Source organism: Lepisma saccharinum, chromosome 3 (assembly GCF_977018435.1).
Source record: "Lepisma saccharinum chromosome 3, izLepSacc3.1, whole genome shotgun sequence".
Classification (NCBI taxonomy): domain Eukaryota; kingdom Metazoa; phylum Arthropoda; class Insecta; order Zygentoma; family Lepismatidae; genus Lepisma; species Lepisma saccharinum.
The window spans coordinates 78773251-78795221 of record NC_139231.1 but is presented as its reverse complement, the minus strand read 5'-3'; the positions used below and the strand labels follow the sequence as shown (position 1 = coordinate 78795221).

At 39.1% G+C, this 21971-nt stretch overlaps 3 protein-coding genes across 4 annotated transcripts in view; 2 read left to right on the top strand and 1 right to left on the bottom strand.

Annotated features, from left to right (window-relative positions):
* The window catches only part of LOC145985177 (uncharacterized), a 70660-nt gene extending 63292 nt beyond the window's left edge, over positions 1-7368 (bottom strand). For both annotated transcript variants that reach the window (XM_083118875.1, XM_083118876.1), the window contains exon 1: positions 7243-7368. The gene's annotated coding sequence lies outside the window, so the exon portion shown is untranslated. The remainder of the gene's footprint in view (positions 1-7242) is intronic.
* Positions 7369-7621: 253 nt separating this feature from the next.
* mRpS18A (mitochondrial ribosomal protein S18A) lies at positions 7622-8162 on the top strand. Its single transcript, XM_083118874.1, has one exon. It carries the CDS (start codon positions 7644-7646, stop codon positions 8160-8162), a length of 519 nt encoding a protein of 172 aa, XP_082975000.1. The 5' UTR covers positions 7622-7643.
* Positions 8163-8258: 96 nt separating this feature from the next.
* On the top strand, positions 8259-17636 carry TTLL12 (Tubulin tyrosine ligase-like 12). Its single transcript, XM_083118873.1, has 2 exons — positions 8259-10123; positions 17136-17636. Exon 1 carries the CDS (start codon positions 8259-8261, stop codon positions 10119-10121), a length of 1863 nt encoding a protein of 620 aa, XP_082974999.1. The 3' UTR covers positions 10122-10123; positions 17136-17636.
* The last annotated feature ends 4335 nt before the right edge of the window (positions 17637-21971 follow it).

The following is a 21971-nucleotide window of genomic DNA, read 5'->3' as shown; positions in this document are numbered from 1 at the left end:
CTGGAGGGATGATACGGTCCAGATATGGCTACAAGGCTTGGTCTTCACGGCCAAGAAGAAGAAAAATCACAAGCAGATATATTCTGTGTAATGCTTGATATCATGGGTTCAATGTATTTTGTATGTTTCGGACATAACGTCCAGTGAATATTAAATATGTTAATTGTCTACCGTCTGGTTATTAATCCACATTACCAAGTCCTTCACCCCGAACCCTATCATATGTCTTCATTTCAGACTACTTGATTCAAAACATGTCCATGTTTTCCAAAGAAAGCTTTTAGATTTCTTGAAAATTGATTGTCTGCCAAATTTACAGAAAGTATATTACGTACTTCTCTGATGGTTCAGCAGCGCAATATAAGAACCGCAAAAACTTTGCAAATTTGTGCAACCATCATAGAGATTTCAATGGCCGAGTGGCATTTTTATGCAACAGCACATGGTAAGGGAGTGTGTGATGGTGTTGGAGGGACAGTAAAGAGGCTGGCACCCAAAGCTAGTCTCCAGAATCCTCTTTTAAACCAAATCATGACACCACTCCAGCTATTTGAGTGGGGAAAGGAGAACATTCCTTCAATAACATTCTATTATGTGACACTAGGCTATATCAGCGGTAGCATAGCTACTGGTAGGGTCTCCCATGCTGGGCAGGCTAGTGGTAAAGAGTCAGACTAAGAAGCAACCTACTGGTCAACGGCTCCAATGGCGGAAGAAGATGGATGGTCATCTCAACGGCAAAGGAGGCGGAAGAACCAGGAATCAGGAGGAGTAACACCTCTTTTTAAAAAACCTTGGGCCAGCTGGCACCGGCTGGTAGTACCTTGTAAGGGCCCCTTGCCAGGGTTACGGTGAAGACCTCAACGGCAACTATGGCGGAGAAGGAGACCTTTGGAACGGCATAGCTGGCGGAAGAGGCACTCATTCTCATCGAGTATAAATATGAGAAAAAGCCACTGTCTTGTGGAGGAGGGATCCTAAAAGACTAGGGGAAAATACCCCGACAGAAAATTAGCCTGCTTGGAGGCTCAGGTGGCAGCCCCATCACCAAGATCGGGTGCTGTGGGCCAATAACCCGCACACTTTAAATCACACTATTAAAGAAACATCAACAAGAGGAAGCCGAACTGATTCTAAGACGACGACATTTGGCCTGAAAAGGACAACGAGAATTGGAATATGGAATGTAAGAACCCTGCGGGAGAGTGGAAAACTACGGCAGGCAGTGGCCTGCATGAAGAGCTATTGTCTGAGCATCCTAGGTATAAGTGAAGTCAGATGGCCAGAGTTTGGAGAGGTAAATACCCATGAAGGAGTTACATTCATATATTCTGGAAGACCTGAGGGTGAAGGTGTGAGCCGTGATGGTGTGGGTATATTGATGGACAAGGAAGCAAAAAGGAGCCTTATTCAATGGTATCCAGTGTCTGCGAGGATAATTGTGGCACATTTCAAAACCAATATCAGAAACATCGTTATGATCCAGTGTTATGCACCCACAGAAGTAGCAGAGCCTGAAGAGAAACAAGAGTTTTATAGGCAGCTCAATGAAACAATAAAGAAGCAAAAAAGGAAGGATATCATAATAATTGGAGGAGATTTAAACGCAAAGCTTGGGCATGACAACGAAGGCCTTGAGCATGTGATGGGTAAACATGGTTTAGGAGACCGAAATGAGAATGGACAACTTTTTGTGGACTTTTGTGCTAGCCATGAATTAGTTATTGGTGGTACTATATTTCCTCACAAGAAATGCCATAAGGTAACGTGGGTATCACCAGACCATAGAACAGAAAACCAGATAGACCACGTGGCAATTGGACGGAGGTGGAGACGTTCGCTACAGGATGTAAGAAACAAGAGAGGTGCAGACATTGGGAGTGATCATCATTTGGTAGTGGCTAACTTTAAAATGAAAATTCAAGCTCAGAAGAAGAGAATGGAACAGACAAGGAAGCGGTATGATGTTAGTAAATTGAAGGATAAGAATCTCCAGGAAACCTTCAGGATTGAACTGAGAAATCGGTTCCAAGTATTGACCGATGAAAGTGAGCAGAATGAAACAATTGAAAGAGAATGGACAAAAATTCGATCTGCCTTCACAGAAGTAAGTGAAAAGGTTCTGGGCTTCAAGGATAGGAGGAAAAAAGATTGGATGTCTCTGCAGACCTGGGAAAGGATTAATGAGCGAAAAGTAATTAAGGAGGCAATGAACTCAAGCAGGACAAGGGCAAGGAAGGCAGAATTGCAAACAAAGTATACAGAGAAGGATCGAGAAGTAAAGAGTAGTGTTCGTAGGGATCAAAGAAATTGGGTAGACAATCTGTGTCAGCAGGCGGAGGAAGCAGCAAAAAAGAGGAATCTTAAAGAACTATACAACATCACAAAAGTTCTGTCAAGGAAACAGATGCAGAGAAATCGACCAGTGAGAAGTAAAGATGGTACCCTCCTTACGAATACTGAGGACCAACTGAAACGTTGGAAGGAGCACTTCTCTGCAACCCTTAATCGCTCTGTGGATGCTCAGATAGACCAGGGGGAAGAGGAAGATGATAATGATGGTGATATTGGCCCCAGTGTAAGAATTAGGACGGATGTTCCAACAGTAGGAGAGATTAAACAGGCTCTGAGAGAGGTACGTAATTGTAAAGCAGCTGGTGTCGACAACATACCACCGGAAGTGCTGAAAAGTGATATAAACACCACAGCAAATATGTTGCAGCCCTTATTTGAGAAGATATGGATAGAGGGAGTGATGCCTAAGGACTGGAGGAGTGGCCTGTTGGTGAAGCTACCGAAAAAAGGGGATACATCAAAGTGTGACAACTGGAGAGGTATAGCACTTCTGTCCATTCCGAGTAAGATCTTCACTAGAGTTATCCTAAACAGAATTAAGGAGCATGTTAACTTGAGACTCAGAAGAGAACAGGCAGGGTTTCGACCAAATCGCTCCTGTATCGATCAAATTAACACCTTGCGGATAATTTTGGAACAATGTATAGAATGGTCATCTCGTCTCTATACAGTTTTCGTTGACTTCGAGAAAGCATTTGACTCGGTCAACAGAAATGCAATGTGGAAGGAAGTGAAACGATATGGAGTGCCCACAAAAATTCTTGATCTTATCCGAGAAACTTATCGTGATTATACATGTAGAGTTATACATGAAGGCCGTGTATCTGAACCAATAGATGTGCAGTCTGGAGTGAGGCAAGGTTGTATATTATCACCTACAATGTTCCTGATCGTGATCGATGCAGTGATGCGAAATGTAATAGGAGGGAAAAGACGTGGTATCCAATGGGGATTGAATAACAGACTAGAAGACCTTGATTTTGCAGACGATTTGTGCTTCTTATCTGAAGCACATGGTGATATGCAAACAAAACTAGCAGATCTGATAGAAAGTGCAAAAAAAGCAGGACTTGTGATTAACTCCAAGAAGACCAAGGCACTGAGGATTAACTCCACAAAAACAGACCCGTTTAATATTGGTGAAGAGATTATTGAAAATGTGGATAGCTTTACTTACCTGGGTAGTGTGGTGGCAAAAGACGGAGGGGCGGCACAGGATGTTTCTCAACGAATCCAAAAAGCAAATGGCACCTTTGTGAGGCTCTATCCAGTATGGAAAAACAAGAAGATATCTATGAAGACCAAACTTCGTATTTTTCGAAGTAATGTTAAGTCTGTACTGTTGTATGGGTCTGAGACATGGAAAGTAACAAAAACGATTACCTCTAAATTACAGACCTTCATCAATCGCTGCCTGAGAAAAATTTTGAATATCTTTTGGCCAGAAGTGATTCAAAACCAAGAACTTTGGAGAAAATCTGGAGAAACCGAGGTGTCCATACAAATAAAGCGGCGAAAATGGAATTGGATAGGGCATACGTTGAGGAAGGAAAATGAGGCTGTCGAGAGAGAGGCACTAGACTGGAACCCGCAGGGAAGAAGGAAAAGAGGGAGGCCTAGACAGACGTGGCGAAGATCTGTTCACGCTGAGGCCTTGGAGGAAGGAAAGAGCTGGAATGCAGTGAAGAGAATTGCCGTCAGTAGGACCAGGTGGAGATGCTTTGTTGATGCCCTATGTTCCACAGGGAACAACAGGAATTAAGTCAAGTAAGTCATGTGACAAATGACGAATATTTGGAAGAAGAGAGACTTTTACAGACACGGTTTGGTGAAGCTGTAACAGGGATTCAGAGGTTTCATCCATTCATACCAGTAAGCACAGAAAAAGTGGAGACTAAAGTGTTTTCTGCATCTGAAAAAACTTTGGTATATTGTGTTAAAAGTTAATGCAGATGTTGAAAATGTACTCTTTGAACACATCAACGTTTTGTAGTGTGTGCGTATGATGCCAATTGATTGGTGGGATGTGTAGTTTCGAAAGATGATGTAGAACATGAAGTGCAGGTGTCTTTCTTGGATCCTTGTGGTCCAGCACAGTCATTTAGTTATCCAAGGCAACCAGATGTTCTTAAATTCCCAAGACACGCAGTCCTTTGCAAAGTGGACCCTGTAACAGCCACCGGTAGAACATACCAGCTGAAGCAAGAGGAGATGGTACAAGCATCATACATTCTATCAAAGAAAGACTTTCTGTATCACTAAGCAGTTTCTTTCTATGTACACTTCTCCTATTTATAATGTGGTGAGGTATGTAAAATATGTTAACTTAAATCATCGCATGGTCTTGAAACGAATTCACTTTTCATATGATACCAAAGAGATACCACCTTGAAATTTTGACTGAACGTTCAGTAGATGTGTACCAATATGTGTAATTTTTTTGAAAATTTCGTTTTTTGGAAATTGTAAAATAAAATTTTGAAAAAAAAAAACCTTTCAAAATTTGTTTTTCGCAAAAAACCAAGCATGTTGTATATCAAATGAAAGCCCTCTTTATAAGCTTTAAAATGAGACCATGCCCAGCCCTGTAGTTGAAACAGGTCTCTTGCAAATTGTATTTTAAGTTTCAGTGGTGAGCAGGTCTTGGGCAATTTTGTCAATTTTCAAATTTCAATAACTCAAAAACTGGCAACATGAAAAATAAAAAAAAATATATTTTCTGTATTTCAGATGATAAGAAACGTGTATACCAAATATTAGTCAAATCCATGACATCAAATTCCAATTATATTTTCTTGGTTGATTTGACATGGAATTACGCAGCAGGAATGGACATGTCGCAGCAGCAAAATTCAAACGATTCACAGCACAGAAGTACAGCGCCTTGAATACGTAGTGTGGAAAATGACCCAAGAAACTAGTTCCTGAGACAGATGACAACATAGATGGCAGTGTAATCAGTATTGCTCCTAATTTTCTTATGAAAGTAATGTGGCTTACTTAGTTTTTGGAATATATATTGTGTAGATTTGTTTGTCATGAAAGGCGGTACGGGAACTGATGGAAACAGTTATATTTGTGGAGTAATATGCAGTCACAAAATGGCATTAATTTGGAAAGAAAAGTAAAATAAAATTAATAAATAAATAGCATGCGTAACACAAGAAGAAACATCGCAATGTGATTCCAGATGGCAGGTGTTGGATTGTGTACTAGAGTTTATTTTTCTATGTTACAGAGGCTGTTCAGCGTATATGTGACCAAATGCGATTCCTTCCCTCTGCACTCAGAATTAACTCACCCAAGCTTGGTCGGGCATGTTTGTCAGTGTAGTGTGTGATCTGTAAAAGAGTGGTAGTGTTTTCTCACTGGGCCGAAAATCCCGCCCAAAACTGAGCCACTTTTGGGAGAAGTACGTTGTATAACTTTTCCAAGCGTTTGAGTTTTCTGGCTGGGCCGAAAATGCTGCCAAAACTGAGTTGCTTTTGGGAAGGTTATGTTGTAGCCCTTTATGATGCAAAGTTCAGTGTGTCAATGATCAGGAAGTAGTGTAAGAGCAAGAATTGTGACGTTCGTTTGACTTTATTCAAGAATGTCTAATAATAATAATAACTAATTTTGACCTCCTAATCACAAATCTGTTGAAAAAAACCGGGGGTCACGTCTGAAAATTTGAAAAAAAGCCGATTGAATTTTTTATATATATATAGGTGTATATGCGTAGTTTTACGAACAAAAATGTAACCTCCTGTCATTGTGTCCAACCACGCCGTTATTTTACAAGAAAATGATTTATGATGTTCAATTCTAGTATGATCCCTATTTTTTCGATGAATTTAGGGGTGAAATGAGTGCTAATGGAACCTAACCTAACCTCCTGTGAATGGTTCGTGGGGCTACTCGTGGATGGTTTGTGGGGCTACCCGTGGATGGTTTTTGGGGCTAACGTCAATGGTTTGTGGAGCTACCCGTGGATGGTTTTTGGCGCTAACGAACAATTTTTCATCAAAATGTACGATTTCCAGACGTGACCCCCAGTTTTTTACAACAGATGGTAAATGTTTACTATCCTTCGGACACCTATAACTTCTGAGTTTCGTCAATTTTTGACATTTGTACTTACCTATCTGCTTCGCTGATCATTTTTTAACGTGTATTCACGTTTTTTTGATCAATTTTTTTTTTAAAAAAGTGTTTTTGTAACTGAAGAACGTACGTTTCCGCAAATGGTTTGTAGGGCTATGTGTCAATGGTTCGTGGGGCTATGCGAGAATGGTGTGTGGGGCTACGCATATTTTTTTTCGAAACCAATTTTTAACTATTGTAACCTATTGTGACCCTACCTAACCTAACCTTACCGGAAATGGTTTGTGGGGCTATGCGACAATGGTTGAATTTCCGCTATGAAACATTCCCACATCACACAAAACACCTTCCAGATGTTAGACAATACTACAGGAACTTATTACGGCAAGTAGTTTGTTCTGTAGAAATGAAGAAATCTGTCCGAAAGATAGTAAACTAGTACCGTAAATTCTTACCCATTTGGTTCACGTAGTCGAACGTAATGGAGGCAAGAGCTTTTGTGCATCGGAGACATTAATGTCGAAAAATACATGATTTACCGGCCGAATAAGTTGAACGAAGGGAGAAAAGACTTCCACGAGCTTTCAAAAGTCTACAGAAACTCAGTTCCGTAAATAGTTTCTCCTGTAAATTTGAAGAAATGTGTTTTCCCTATACCATACTGTTACCAATCTTAAGTAATCGCTAAAACTCCGTAGTGTGTGTTACAGAAGTAAATGGAAATCGAACCATCTTAAAATTGCATTCGGAGCATGATGAAATCGCAATAAAACAAAAGGAACTAGGGCCAAAAAAGCTTACCCCACAAAAGCTTTGATTTATGTGAAGAACATTAACGAACGAGATACACTTTGCACTACAGCGCCGTACTTTACTCACAAACACAAATATTTATATCACAGATTATATGCAACCACAAGGGTATAACTGATCGCACGGAAAGCAATCACCTTCCTGGTCAAGCCCACCCCGCCCTTCGTGTTCTCACGTCAGGTTGATAAAGTGTTTGTCAAGTATCCTTAATTTTTAACCACATAGTTGGCTTGTTGGATTTAGTTCTCTTAGCATAAATGTACGTTATTTTCCTGACGTCAGCAGACGAAGTGGGTGGGGCGTGAGTAAGAAAGGTGGTTGAGATGCGTGCAGTCAGTATACCCACACAGAAGAAGAGGAAGGAGATGGGTATTATCTGTGAAAGAAACATGTGTGCACTTCTTTCCAGAGAAGGTTCTCGTGGATTTGCATTTATGTTTACAAACTTATTGCGTTTACCTGTTCGAGGTTTGTTGTGCGGTTATACTCCTCATAATAGAAATGTGCATATGACAAACACAAATTTGTTGAAGGAAATTCGTGAAAGCAAAGATGAGAAGACCTTAACAGTCGAAGGATGCACTGTCTTATCGCCACGCGAGCCCTTCTTACTGAAGACACCACATACCAAAGATGCTTGTCCAGTTTGCAGAACTGGATTGGATATTAAGCATACAGATGTTTTAATTTTAAGCCAGTTTTTAAGGTCAGATGGGTGTATGCTGCCTCGCCGTGTGACAGGATTATGTAAGAGACAGCAGAAACGTATGGGGACGATGGTAGCGATGGCCCAAAAAGCCGGGCTGATGCCAAATATTGCACCAGCAAATAGTAAAAGAGATCCGAAGAAGCGCTATCAGTGGAAGAAGTTTAATAAATATTTTTACGAGTCAACAATTAGGGCATAGTGGCACTTTCGCTGTGTTATTAGAATACTTTATCTATCAAGATTTTAGTAACATTTCGTGTTTACGGGTGCAGTGTAGTTTATAAAAGTATTAACCATGGAGGATGTTGATGGACTTTCTGATTTTGAGAAATTCATTGCTTTCCACAGACCTCAGTTACAGTCGGCAGGTGTTCCAGAACATTTCTGGCAAGTTTTGCATACCAAGTTGAAGAGGCTGATATTTGATGCTGGGTGTACATTTAGTCTTTTTCGCGTTGAAAGTGAAGATGAAAATAACTGTGATTCTTGGAAAGTTTTAGTAATTTTAGAAGATGGTATATCACCAGATGACCCACAAAATGTCTTTCTCATTGATCATGCCTGGACGTTTCGGTCAGATATGGCTAGAAGACATTTAAATGAAATTCCTGGGTTATTAGAGAGAATGACAGAACTTATGGATATATCTTCTGAAGCTGAATCATCGAGAGCTGCATTGATAAGTGATGTTATTGATAAAATGTGGAAATATTGCCAGACATATTCTGTAGGTGGTGAAGTATCAGTTGAAAACAAATTGCCAGTGTGGTATATTATGGATGAGTTTGGATCTCGAATACAGCATTCTGATGAACCAAATGTTAGAACTGTGCCATTTCTGCATATTCCTGAACAGATCACATACACTTTACTTTTCCCCATAAAAGCTGTTGAACATATGAGTGAAATTACTAGAGATTATGTAGAAGGACCAGTGAAACATCAATCCGAGAGAAGAGCATTGCTGCTTCCATGGTTTCCCACATCATTTTTAGAAGAAACTTACAAGCAAGAAGAACCAGGTGAAGAGTTGTTCATACAAAGTAGAGTGAATGAATCTCTTCCAAGTTTAAATGAAAGAGTTGCTTTAGAAGCATATGGAAAGAAAGAACTGAAAGTATTTTCAGATTATACTTACATTAATCATTATTTGAATGATTCACGATTCCAAATTACTTCAGCAGAGGATGAGGCAGACATTTTGTGGTACACTAGCCACTTCAAGGAATATAAAGAATTATGTGAAACTGCTCCCAATAAATTCATCAACCAGTTTCCATATGAACATGTTATAACTGTCAAGGACTTGCTGTGTATAGTGTGCCGAAGAAAGGCAAATGAAGATGCAGGTCGGTGTCACTCTGAAAGCCTGGAAACTTCTCCATTATGGTTGCCAACAACCTACAATTTACAAACTGAGCTAGTAAAATTTGTCAGTTACTTTCAGAACAGAGAAAGGTTGGGTTTGAATAATCACTGGATAATCAAGCCATGGAACTTAGCAAGAGGTCTTGACATGCATATAACAAACAACTTGAGCTATATAATGAGATTACCATTCACTGGTCCAAAAATAGCACAAAAATATGTTGAGAATCCAGTTCTCTTTCATAGGCCAGAGCATGGTGAAGTGAAATTTGACATCCGGTATGTCATTTTGCTAAGAAGTGTCAAACCTTTGACAGCATATGCATACAAAAGATTCTGGCTTAGATTTGCTAACAAGCCTTTTGAGCTGAGTGATTTCGACGACTATGAAAAGCACTTTACGGTCATGAATTATAAGGATACTGATCTTTGTCAGATGTTCTGTGCAGATTTTATACGACAGTTTGAACAGCAATATCCCTCGTATTCTTGGAAGGGTATTGAGCAGAACATTTTTGGAATGTTTCGTTCCATGTTGGAAGGAGCAGTGTGCAAGGAACCACCTTATGGAATAGCACATAATTCACAGTCAAGAGCCCTTTATGCTGTTGACTTGATGTTGGCATGGAGAGAGAGTGAAGAAGGAAAAGTGATGCAGCCAAAACTCCTGGAATTGAATTGGACACCTGATTGCCAGAGAGCTTGTGAATATTATCCAGACTTCTACAATGATGTGTTCGCTGCACTATTCCTTGATGATGTTGATGAGGAACACTTCTATGTTCTGTGATGGTAAGTTGCTTGTTATCCTAATTTAGTTGCTACTTAAAACATGTTAAAATGTTATGAGGTGTTTTGATAATAACTATGGTACACTACAGTACCATTTAACCAAATTTCATGGGACCGAAGTGTTAAACCGGAATAAAGTTTTTTTGATACATATACTTACAGTACATACATTTTATTACGTACAGCACAGTATGCGTGCAAAATAATCTAACACAGTTACTTTTAGTGGTTTTTATTTTATTTTATCTGCGACGTTTCATTCTGGTTTCCCAGAACTTTTTCAAGCTACACCAAGACATACACCCTCAGAAGTGTTGAGTGACTAGCCATGTGAGGTTGTGTTATTGTATGTATATCTTGGTGTAGCTTGAAAAAGTTCTGGGAAATCCAGAATGAACTAGTGTGTACCAGACCTAGTTAGGTTTCAACTACTTTTGTGTTGAATGATTTTTAGATATTTTACGAGAGGAACAAGAAAGCATTCATAAGATTTGAGTGAAATTTGAAATCAACATGGAAGTCATTAGCAATGAGTAGTTGAAAATCTCTGCACCAACAATTACATGATTCAATTCACTAAAAACAGAGTAAGAGAGAAACATGAAATTAACGACGGACAATGTAATATGGGTAATGTTCACAATGTTTTTGGTGCATGACTTTACTTCAAGTTCTCACCACATTGTGTGGCTTCTGCAAATCGCTTGGACTTGTGGAGGCCAATGAGAGCTTCTGTCCTTTTAGAGCCTCCTTCTAGCATGCTGCACGAATGTGATTGAAAAAGCATCCTTTCCAACCCTTATACAATGCTCCAGTACTGCTCCGCAGTCTGTGCATGGATGCAACAGTGCTCTTTCACAATTGCAGTAGGCTGACATGATAGAAGGTATATTGCTGTATTGGGTGATTATAAAGTTAGTATACATTTCTGCATGTACAGGATATATCACAGTAGGACACAAAATCAATATAATTCCATGGGACCACCACTCAAGTCTAGGCATAGATGCCAGCAATCCACCACAGCCTGAAACACCTTCTCTAACATAGCTGGTGTAATCTCAGCAACTCCGGTTTTAATACTTTGGGTAACATTCATTCTGGCGTTCACAAATAAATGGGTGGAATCAGATTAATGTAGTTGCCTACACTGAAATATCGCATTACTTGAAGTCACACGTAATTGTTGAGTTGCGTTCGACAGTTTAAAAATGATTGTTTGCGGAGATTGTTGTGCAAAAGTTTGCGGAGAAATGGTGCAGTTTGCAATTGAACACCAGATAGATATTGTTTAATTTTACATAAAGACAGGGTCAATTAAAGAGACTAAAGAAATGTTTGTGGCGAAATACGTCGGTATGAAGCCTCCCACAACCAATGCAATTCAAAAGATCTATAACAAATGGAGGACTACAGGATCCGTTACTAATGTTTTGAAGAAGAAGCGTCCCACAGTGAAGACCCCGGTGGTAATGGACAGAATTCGCAGTAACATATTGAGAAGCCCCAAGAAATCGATACGAAGATTATCTCAACAAGTTGGTGTATCCCGCACAACATGCCATCATGTACTAAAAGATCTCAATTTCCGACCATTTCGTGTGACCGTAGTGCATGAATTGAAAGAACCAGACAAAGCTAAATGAGTTACTTATTGCAACTGGATGTTATCTTCGATTGCTGATGGTTACTTGGATCCTATGCTCTTCTTCATGACAAATAAAGCTTGGTTGCATCTTTCTGGTTACATCAACTCACAGAATTGTAGATTTTGGTCACAGGATAACCCACACGTCGTGCATGAGGAACCTCTTCACCCAGAGAAGATAGGCATTTGGTGTGCAGTGTCGGGAACACGCATTATCGGACCAATTTTATTTGAAGAGACTATCAACAGCGAAAGATATCTGCAGATATTTGAGTCGTTCTATGCACAGTTAACAGAAAATGAAAAAAAGACACGGCGTCTTTCAACAAGATGGTGCCACTGCTCACACCTCCAACCAAAGTATGACCCGTATAAGTGAAGTGTTTCCCGAAAACAGGCTTGTCAGCAAAAACCTTTGGCCTCCGCGATCGCCGGACTTAACATCTTGTGATTTTTATTTATGGGGAGCTCTGAAAGGAAAAGTGTACGCTAATAACCCTCATACGATAGACCAACTGAAAGAGAACATCACAAACGAGATAAATAACATCTCCCCTGAAGAATTACGACGTGTTTCTCAGAACATTTTACTGCGAGCACAGCGATGCCTGGATGCTGGTGGATGGCACTTTCAGCATTTGTTATAAACCAGACAGTTTTACACAGTAAGTGTACCTAACCTAACATAAAATGTGAAAAATGTAATTATATGATGACACATGTCTTGAAACTGCAGTATTTACATATGAAAAAACAATTCAACTAGTATGAAAAGCAGTCAGTGAGTCGTACCACTTTTAAGTGGGACACCCGATAGTATAGGGGTGACAGATTTCTTCAAATTTACAGGAGAAAGTACTTACGGGAATCATTTTCTGTAGCGTTGTGGAAGTTCGTGAATGTAGTTTTGATCCATTTTAATGCGAATACATGTTGTTTTCTGCGAAAAATTTCTGTCCGACATGCTGTTTCTGCTGCCGCCATTTGCTTTCTGCACGAGAACACAATGTTCGGTGTGTTAGATGACCTAACCTCGTAGTCAGTGTTTCAAACTCACCGTGTTTTCACTAGAACAGATGTGTCGAGTATTTTTTTTTTAACTATGCTTGCCTAACTTAACCTAACCTAACCTTATGGAAAATGGTTTTTGGGGCTAACATGAATGGTTTGTGGGGCTAACGTCAATGGTTTGTGAGGTATTAGCATAATTTCAAATCCAGCCACGAAAGTAGGTATTTTCCGGTGAACGAGGTTGCAACACTGCATAAATCTACAAAACACTCACACAACGTGCCCTGAACCAGTACGCTATCGCCTGCCATAATGTGTTACAGAATCGAAATAACAAGTAACAGTAAGTACTCGTAAATGTAAGAAATAGACATTATCTTAGTTAGAAATGCATTATTTCACCTTAGGAAATGTTCCACATTCCAAAATAGTACGTTAGCAATGTAAAAAAGTGCGAAATATATGATTTATAGGTGTCACCCCCATACTATAATAGTACCATACTTTGTTTCAACTGGGCAATGCTCTGGATCTTCACCTCACACACATTTTACTTGATAAACCCCCAGATAAAAATGTCTAAGAGGGTCAGGTCGGGTGAGTGGCATCCCCAAATCCATTGCGAGGCATGACCAATTCATCTACGAGGGAAAACTTCATTTAGGTGATCCCGAACAATGGTGGCAAAATGGGGTGGTGCCCAATCCTGTTGGTACACAACAGTATCCATAATCCCATCAGCTACCAACAGTGGCTCCAGATACAGTTCCAACATATCGAGGTATGTTTTTCCAGTAACAGTTCGTTCTGTGACATGAAAGGTCCGCAGACTTCATTATACCCACACACACATTCACCTTGGGTGTATCCCATTGCCTCTCCTGCAGAGCATGTAGTGACAATTTTGTCCCACAGGTGTGAAATATGATCTTGTCACTGAACAACACATTCTGCATCAAATTCTCATATTTCGCTGCCTCTAGCAGGTCGTGGCACATACCTTGCTAAACCACATAGTCTTCAGCTTCAATCTTATGCACAACCTAACCTGCATGTGGTATGGACATTTCTGCAATTTGTAGCAGGGGAATTTGTGGATTGGGGAACACCAAACTCCCTACTGAGTCTCCTGATCGATGCGGTGGGGCTGCGTAACCTGGAAAAGAAATTTATTTTGTCACGATATAACTAAATTGTATAGAGACTTTATAATCACCCTGTATTTTAGGTCATCAGAAGTTAAAAATCAAGGTTGCAGTTGATGTGTACATCCTTCCATGTCTGGCTAGTAACTTATGAACTGAAGCCACATGATATGGTGAAAGCTTGAGGAAGTGCAGGTGTGGTTAAAAAAAAATAGTGAGCATTATCTGTGTGAAAATATTTCAATGTGGTGTGATTTGCACTGTGATATTTGTGCATCCGACAGCAGAAGTTCGTTTCAAGTCCACTTGGTGCTTAGATATATATTCACCACTGCATTTCAATCCCTGGTGTGGGAGCAGTGTTGCTAGTTCAAGCAAAAAGGTAAGTTTGTAGTTATTATATTTTCCAAGCTTTCAGACGTCTTGACAGTAGTATAGTCTGAGACTGGACACACAGTTTAGTGGAAATTGTGTATTGACCCACTATGAACCAGTTGGCACATTTTTTTTTTTTTTTCAGAGAGGGAGCACTGTAACATATAACATTGTAGTGCTTTTTACTTTGACATCATGCAGAAACTGCACTAAGGAATTAATTAGGGAGACGCTAGGCTAAAAATTGCAACTACTGACATCAGAACAAATTTATTTACAAATGTGCATTTACACCGATTCGTTGATATGAATAGATGTACCAACTACATTTCTTTTATGTCATCTGTACTCAAGAATTAGTTTTTTGGCTCAACATCTGGTTACTGGATGGTAATGTAGTCATCATGCATGTACTAGGGATGGCCAAACTGATCCGGATCCAAAATTTACGGATCCGGATCCGAAAGTTCCGGATCTGGGTCTGAAAGTTATGGATCCGGATCCGGGTCTGAAAGTTTCGGATCTGGATCCGGATACGAAAGTTCCTGATCTGGATCCGGATCCAAAAATTTCGGATCCGGATCCGGGTCCGAAGTGTATAGAGGGGCCCAAAAGAAGAAATACGTGTTTTTTTTTTTTGTTTCGGCTAAAAAACTGTTTTAGGGGGCAAAACCCGCCTCAAATGTCACGATGAGGATAAATTGACGTGAGGATGATCTGTCCCCTGTGTCCCCCTCCGATTCTCATGAAATTTGACAGGTGTATAGAGAGTCCGTATGCCCCCTGTTTCTTCCTATGCCATATTTCGGGGTCAGATCCCCACTTCAATTTCTCCTCATCTTGACATTTGAGGGGGGGAATGAAAACACACATAAATGTGAGAAATTCCATTCCAGGATGAAACCTTTAACACATATAACAAGATAGAAATGTTATACAAAAATTATACAATTGTTCTACAGTTACAGTTCTACAAATTAAAATAAAGTTCTGGATCCGGATCTGACCATCCCTACTATACACCTGCCACGTTTCATGGAAATCGGAGGAGAACACAGGGGTCAGATCCCCACTTCAATTTGTCCTCATCTTGACATTTGAGAGGTGGTTGCCCCCTAGAACAAATTTCTTGCCGAAACAAAAAAACACGTATTTCTTCATTTGGGCCCAGCAAGTTTCATGGAAATCGGAGGGGGAGACTTGGACCTCCCTTGTAAGTGTATTAATTAATTACAAATCGCGCACGCGCGCACACACACTATATATATGTGTGTGTATGTATATTATATATGTATATGTATATTAGCAGGTAACAATATGTTATAAGCACATTGTTACTTTCCAAGAAGCGCATGTGGAATGGCAAAACAGATCCGGATCCAAAAGCACCGGATCCGGATCCGAAAGTTTTGGATCCGGATCCGAAAATTCTGGATCTGCATCCGAAAGTACTGGATCCGGATCCGAAAGTTCTGGATCCGGATCCGAAAGCACTGGATCCGGATCCGAAAATTCTGGATCCGGATCCGAAAGTACTGGATCCGGATCCGAAAGTACTGGATCCGGATCCGAAAGTACCGGATCCGGATCTGAAAATTCCGGATCCAAAAAATTTTAGGATCCGGAACCAACTGGATCCGGATTTCGGATCCGCTAGGATCCGGATCTGGCCATCCCTAGCATGTACCTGTTTTGCATCACATGAATTCACTACATATATACTTGCATATGATTTTCAAATGTGCAGTGCCCTTAGTGTTTCAAGATTTTTCCACGGTGCCCAAGTCAGAATGTAGTCCTATGTAACACTTGCAATGCTCAGTTAATGTGGTTAGGTTGCTTTCCTTAAGTAAAAAGAAAATAAACACATAGCCTATTTCAATTTCAGAGACATTTTACATATAAAAAATACTAAACAAGCACATACATTTTGAAGTAAGTGTAATTTCAGTGAAAATATTGGAACATTTTGTGGTGCCCCTGTAAGCCAGCCCCAGGTCATCGCAGCATGCACTTTGGGAACCACTGCTCTAGTGAATAATTTTGTGATTTACACACACAAAGATGTCATCAATATTGGAATCGTTTTCAAACTGGGGCCTAGTTTGAAAATGAACTCCACACTGAACTTATGAAGCCATGGATGACGAACCATTTTGCAATGCGCATCTTATCATGCATGCCACGTTTGTCCAAGGTAAAAAGTATTATATGTGTGTACTCCTACAGATGAAATAGAGGCTAAGGAAATAATGAAACACAATATCTGCACCTTCTTTCCATGCAAGAACAAGAAGATGGTAAAAATGTTTTGCAGCCATTCTTCCGAAGCAGTATGTGGAGAATAAGAAACAAATTGCTGTTTTAAATGTAACTATGGGTGTTAAATGGTGTCATAAATTGGCTTGTTACTAATACTAAAGAAACAAATTTATGTTATTGGTCAATTTTAATTGCCAATAAAACTTCCTATAAAACAAAAGTGTAAGGTCATCAAAATAACTACGCCTTAGCTTTGGTGTTTCTGATTTTTGTAGGGTTAAGTACTTCAGATACATCTTTCAATATGAGTAGAGCTGGATCCATGATCTTGCCGCAACTGACGGTCCCAGGTTTGAGTCTTGCTGTGGATATTTCTTTGTGAGCATTATTTCATCAGTTCCATCTAATGATCATTCATCCTCACCATCGCAGTTAACCTAAAGAGGCAAAAAAGTGATAATAAATAAGAAAAAGAATGTTAGTACACTATGCTGTCTACTTTTAAATAGCATTAGATTTGCCTTGTGCTCCAGATCATTATTCTGTATCATGATTCTTTTCTTGTTTTCAGAGATGGAAGAATGTGTGTTAAGAACTCAGTAGTCCTTTTTGAGTGTCATAGTTCTTGGTGGAAAATCAGCAAACTATAGGCATGTGGTGAAACATCCTTCTCTTTTTTTTTCTTTAATTTCCATGTAGCAAATGTTTATTTTTGTCCCCTTAAACTTAAAGAACAAGAAAGGAAATAAGGCTGGACACTTTATTCAAGAAAGTAACATTAATTTTTCAGTTATTAATGGGAAAAAAAATGACATACATTGTGTGGAGACTGCAATGTACTAATTGATTTTGTGAATGTTATTTTCCCTTTCTTATGATAGAAGAATGATAATAAAATTGTGTAAATTTTGAAGGATTTGTTGTTTCAAATGTGGTTATATGTATGAGCAAGTAATTACTTATGTATACTTTTCTAGTAAACAGTTCAGAATGCTTGAATTTTTTTTTATTTCATTCTAAAGTCATGCCAACATCTTGCAAGTTAACTCTTACACCAAGAAATATAGATAGAACAGTTCTTACAATTCAGAGCTCTGATGTGGAATTGCTGGTGTTAATTAAAAACTCCATCTAAGATCATCGTTTTCTAACATATGACCAACTGACCTGTAAGAAGTGCCTTGGGAAAGAAAAACTTGAACTTTTTGAGAAACTGCGATTCCATGTTGCAGAATTTCTTAATTGTAAGTAGTGTAGGTAAGTAATGGGACAATGTGCACATTCAACAAATTCTATATCGGCAGTGATCACTTCAAAACTAGGACTGTTTTTGGTGCGTAATTGGAAATTGTAAAATTTGAATGCTCTCTTCATATATTACATCATATGATCATATGGCCACAGTGGTAATTGACATGAGTGATGTCACACACTCAAACTTATGTAAAAATGCAAGGATGAATTGTTTGAACATTTGCAAAGTCTATTTTAAAAATATATTGCTTCATGACTAATAGACTATGCCACATCAGTGTTAGTGCAAATACTAGGGTGACCATATGTCCCATTTTTATAAAAGTCTAGAAGTTAGCTAGAAAACCAAATAAAATTTGAGACACATTTAAAAAAAAAAAAAATTATGAAGTTGATATAGTTTTTAAACTAGCATCATGGCAATCAAAATGTTCCATTTTCGTCGAGAATTTTCGAGCAGACAGCAGTTTATTGTTTAAGTTAGCTCCTGTCATGAATTGCTTTGCCTGTTTTCAGTTATTTGTAGAGCAACGAATAAGCATGACTAAGTAGCTTACACGTAATTTCAATACGAACCTGCAACAATATTTTAAAATCCTGCATCTTGACACAAACTCAAAGACAAATCTCTTGTTGTGGATGAGATATGTGGGGAGATTTATGAACGGTTGGTGAAGAATAAAGTTGTTCTTAAGAAGATTGGTTCTTCTGATAAATACTTCTGGCATTCCTCAACTTCAGAGTAGAACTAACATCAAAAGTTGATCAAAAGGAACAGAAACTATGTAAATGTATTTTAATTAGGTCGAACTGCCTTTTCAAAAAGGGGGGGGAGGGGTAAACTGGGATGTCCCATTTTTGGGTCAAAATATTATGGTCACCCTAGCAAATATTCCTAGTACGTGTAACATACTATCACAACCCTACTACAGAAAAAACTAAACCCGGATATTGTTGTCATCCTAATTGAAATAATTTGAATTTGGACAAGATTACAGGGATTTAAATGGGGAGGTGTCAAGGTGTTGATATAGAAGTGAATATAAATAATAATTATTGTAGGCTAATAATAATAATAAATTGTGTTTGTTGTAAAATGATTATTTTTGTGTTGTATACTTGGAGTGATATTTCTACTCAATGCACCAAAATGGTACTAGGTTTCTTTATTTTTGCATTTCATCATCATTATTCTTCGCCATTTCCTGCCTCTGGTTGGATCGGCATAGAAGTCAGGCCTCTCCATTATTTCCTGGTCTTCCACCACTCCTCTCTTTCCACTGTGTTCCAATCTTGTCCTCTTCTCCTAACACTCTTCGCCATCTGCTCTTTCCACCGACATCTTGGTTTCCCATTGGCCTTATTCCCACTCCTTGTGCATGGTAAGCTCTTACTGGTAGTCTTTCTGCATCCATCCTCTTCATGTCCGAACCACCTCATCTGTGCCTGATCTATTCTGTCCTGAAGCTTCACCACCCCCACTGTCTGTCGTATCTCCTCATTCCTTATTCTATCCCTTCTAGTCTTCCCCAATATACTTCTTAAAAATGTCATCTCCACTGCCTGCATCTTTCTTTTGTCTCTCTCTGTCATTGTCCAAATCTCTGCTCCATACATAATTACTGGCACATGGTATGTGTGCATTTCATGCTGCTAATATCTGAAATGCATGCCATAAAATTATGGAGGTAGAATCCCACATATTGTAAATCTTGGTCATAGTTATGGTGATAAAGCATCGTGCTCTGACCACCTTCATCTCTCCTCATTCCTCAAAGCCTTACAAGAGGCTAGGGGAGTCCCAGAGCTGCTTATGCAGGGACATTTGATAATAATAATAAAAGAAAAATATTAACCTGACATGAGATTACTCACCATGGTAGTGATCTCATGTCTAGCCCAGGTCCCCCCCATGAGGCAGTCAGATGCACTACAGATTGTATCACTTTCAGTACTTCAAAATAACAACAAAAAACTTTGCATCTACAGGTATTATTCCTTTAAAAAAATGACACATTTTTATTTGGACAAAAAATAACAAGGGTAACATTCACAAGGCTACTGAAAACAAAATAGATAGCAGTAATCCACTTTTGTTTATGAAGTAGCTGTATGCTATGTATTTGAGAAAGTATTGAAAACTTACAAAATGTTATATGAAAAAACTAAAAACCACTTGTAACTGAGCAATTTTTATGATTTTTAGTGGTGTGTAGTGGTTTGTAAAACCATAAAACAGGTACATGCTTTTTTTTTTAATGTAATCACTGCTTATTCAGTAATATCTTAATTTTCACTACTTTTTCATTTTACAAATACAGTGTTAATATAATAATAATAATAATATAATAATAACCCATGGCATAACAGCCCATGAGGTCCAGTGGAAACCTGCAAAAATAGACGAAATTTCAGATTTTGCAAGAATTTAGATTTTCTTCACCCTCCGTCGTCGTGTGGATTGACGACAATAAAAAGTGCTGCTTAAACTTCGAAATTAATCTAAATGCTTCTAAATTGTGCTAGGATTTATTAGTTATTTTTGTCTGATAATTGTAATTCTGTGTCTACTTTTCTAGAGATTTGTTATTCCATATTAACAGTTATGGAATAGTATAAATTTCCCCCCAAAATTGTTTAAAACAATGGTGCAACGTTCAATATAGAACTTAAAAAGGTTTGAGAAAATTGTTTACCCCCAACTTTCTACCGATTTCCAACCATAAAATCTCCTGACGAACTAAATCGGGCAGTATTATTTTCCTGTATAATTCTACAATGCAAGCAATGCGTACATACAAGAAAAACTATAAATCGGACAGGATGAAGAAAAGATGGATGATGGATCGTGGCATGGTTGTAATAAAACTTCCCACTGGATCGGCATACTCCCTTTCGTTTGAAACATGTCCGCTGGTGAAGTAGAAACAAGATTTGGTGGACATAATTTTATTTTTATTTCTTGAAAACTTATATCTTTGAATTCGATTTCCCTCACCTAGAGACTGGCGTTTGCAGATTATGCTAGATTGTACCATTATGTCAAAAGCAGGGTGCTAAGTGCCGACAAAGATCAAACTCTGCTTGGTTTAGTACCATTTTGCTGAGGTTGGCATCGCGGATTGAAGAAAATCTTGCTGGTTCCTCGGCCCTCGCCGATCTTTGCAACCTTCTGTTCCCTCCCTTCACTGCCCCTTCCACTCCTCACCCAGCTGTCTGTAGGATGACCGCCGATGTTCCTCAGCGAGCGGCAGAAAGCCTGTGACCATCGTCTTTGGGCTGCTGCTGGAGCGAGCGCGAGCAGTCAAGTCTTGATAGTAGCTAACCTAGGCAATTGTACGTACATTGGGATCGTAATTTTATAACACGCATTAAACTCCTAAAGAGTAGAGAACTGGAAATAAGTACAAATGAACTGTAGGAAGTTCCTCACTTCCTACATGGAGGAATCGCTCATGGTGAGATCAGTGTTTACCTAAAACTGCCAGTATCGCTCCCATACGCCAAGGTGGATGAGTTACAGGGTGACATGTGATCAGCACAGTGTACCCCCAGTCGTCGTAGGTTTCCGTGACCAGGTTACGCTACTCATTTGTAGTTCCCCAATTTTCTCACAATGGTCGAGTGGCCACTGGTCCCATGCACAGGCTCGCAGGAGAAATGTAGTAATGCTTCCTCCAGCAGACTCGAACCTGAAGGCATTTCTTAGCTGGAGTCCAAAGGTTGCACCTTAGAGCATACGGTCATGGTGTGGGATCCAAATACAGTATTGAAAAATAATATTGGCTTACATTAGCCATAAATAGAATACCTTCAGTCATCAAAACTGCAAATTACAATTTGTTTGTAATATTTCAAGTTTTTCTTATTCACCACATAAAAAGAACTTTTGATGTGCTAATGATTAGCCTTCGATTTTTATCCACTCCACTGTTGATTAAAATGAGAAAATGCAAAAAAAAAAAAAAGTTTTGACCTTTGTTTAAATCGCAGAATTACTGTGTAGTGAGAAGCTGTCAATGGTGGTTTTATACCACTAATACTAATACTAATTATAAACACAGGAGTATGAAATGACAGAACCTGTTTTCTGTGGCATGCCTTGAATCTTTAAACCCTTACAGCACGCATGCCCAGAATTGGACATATCACA

Coding starts and splice junctions, on each gene's coding strand:
- TTLL12 (XM_083118873.1), top strand. CDS start 8,259: ATGGAGGATGTTGATGGACTTTCTGATTTTGAGAAATTCATTGCTTTC.
- mRpS18A (XM_083118874.1), top strand. CDS start 7,644: ATGTGTGCACTTCTTTCCAGAGAAGGTTCTCGTGGATTTGCATTTATG.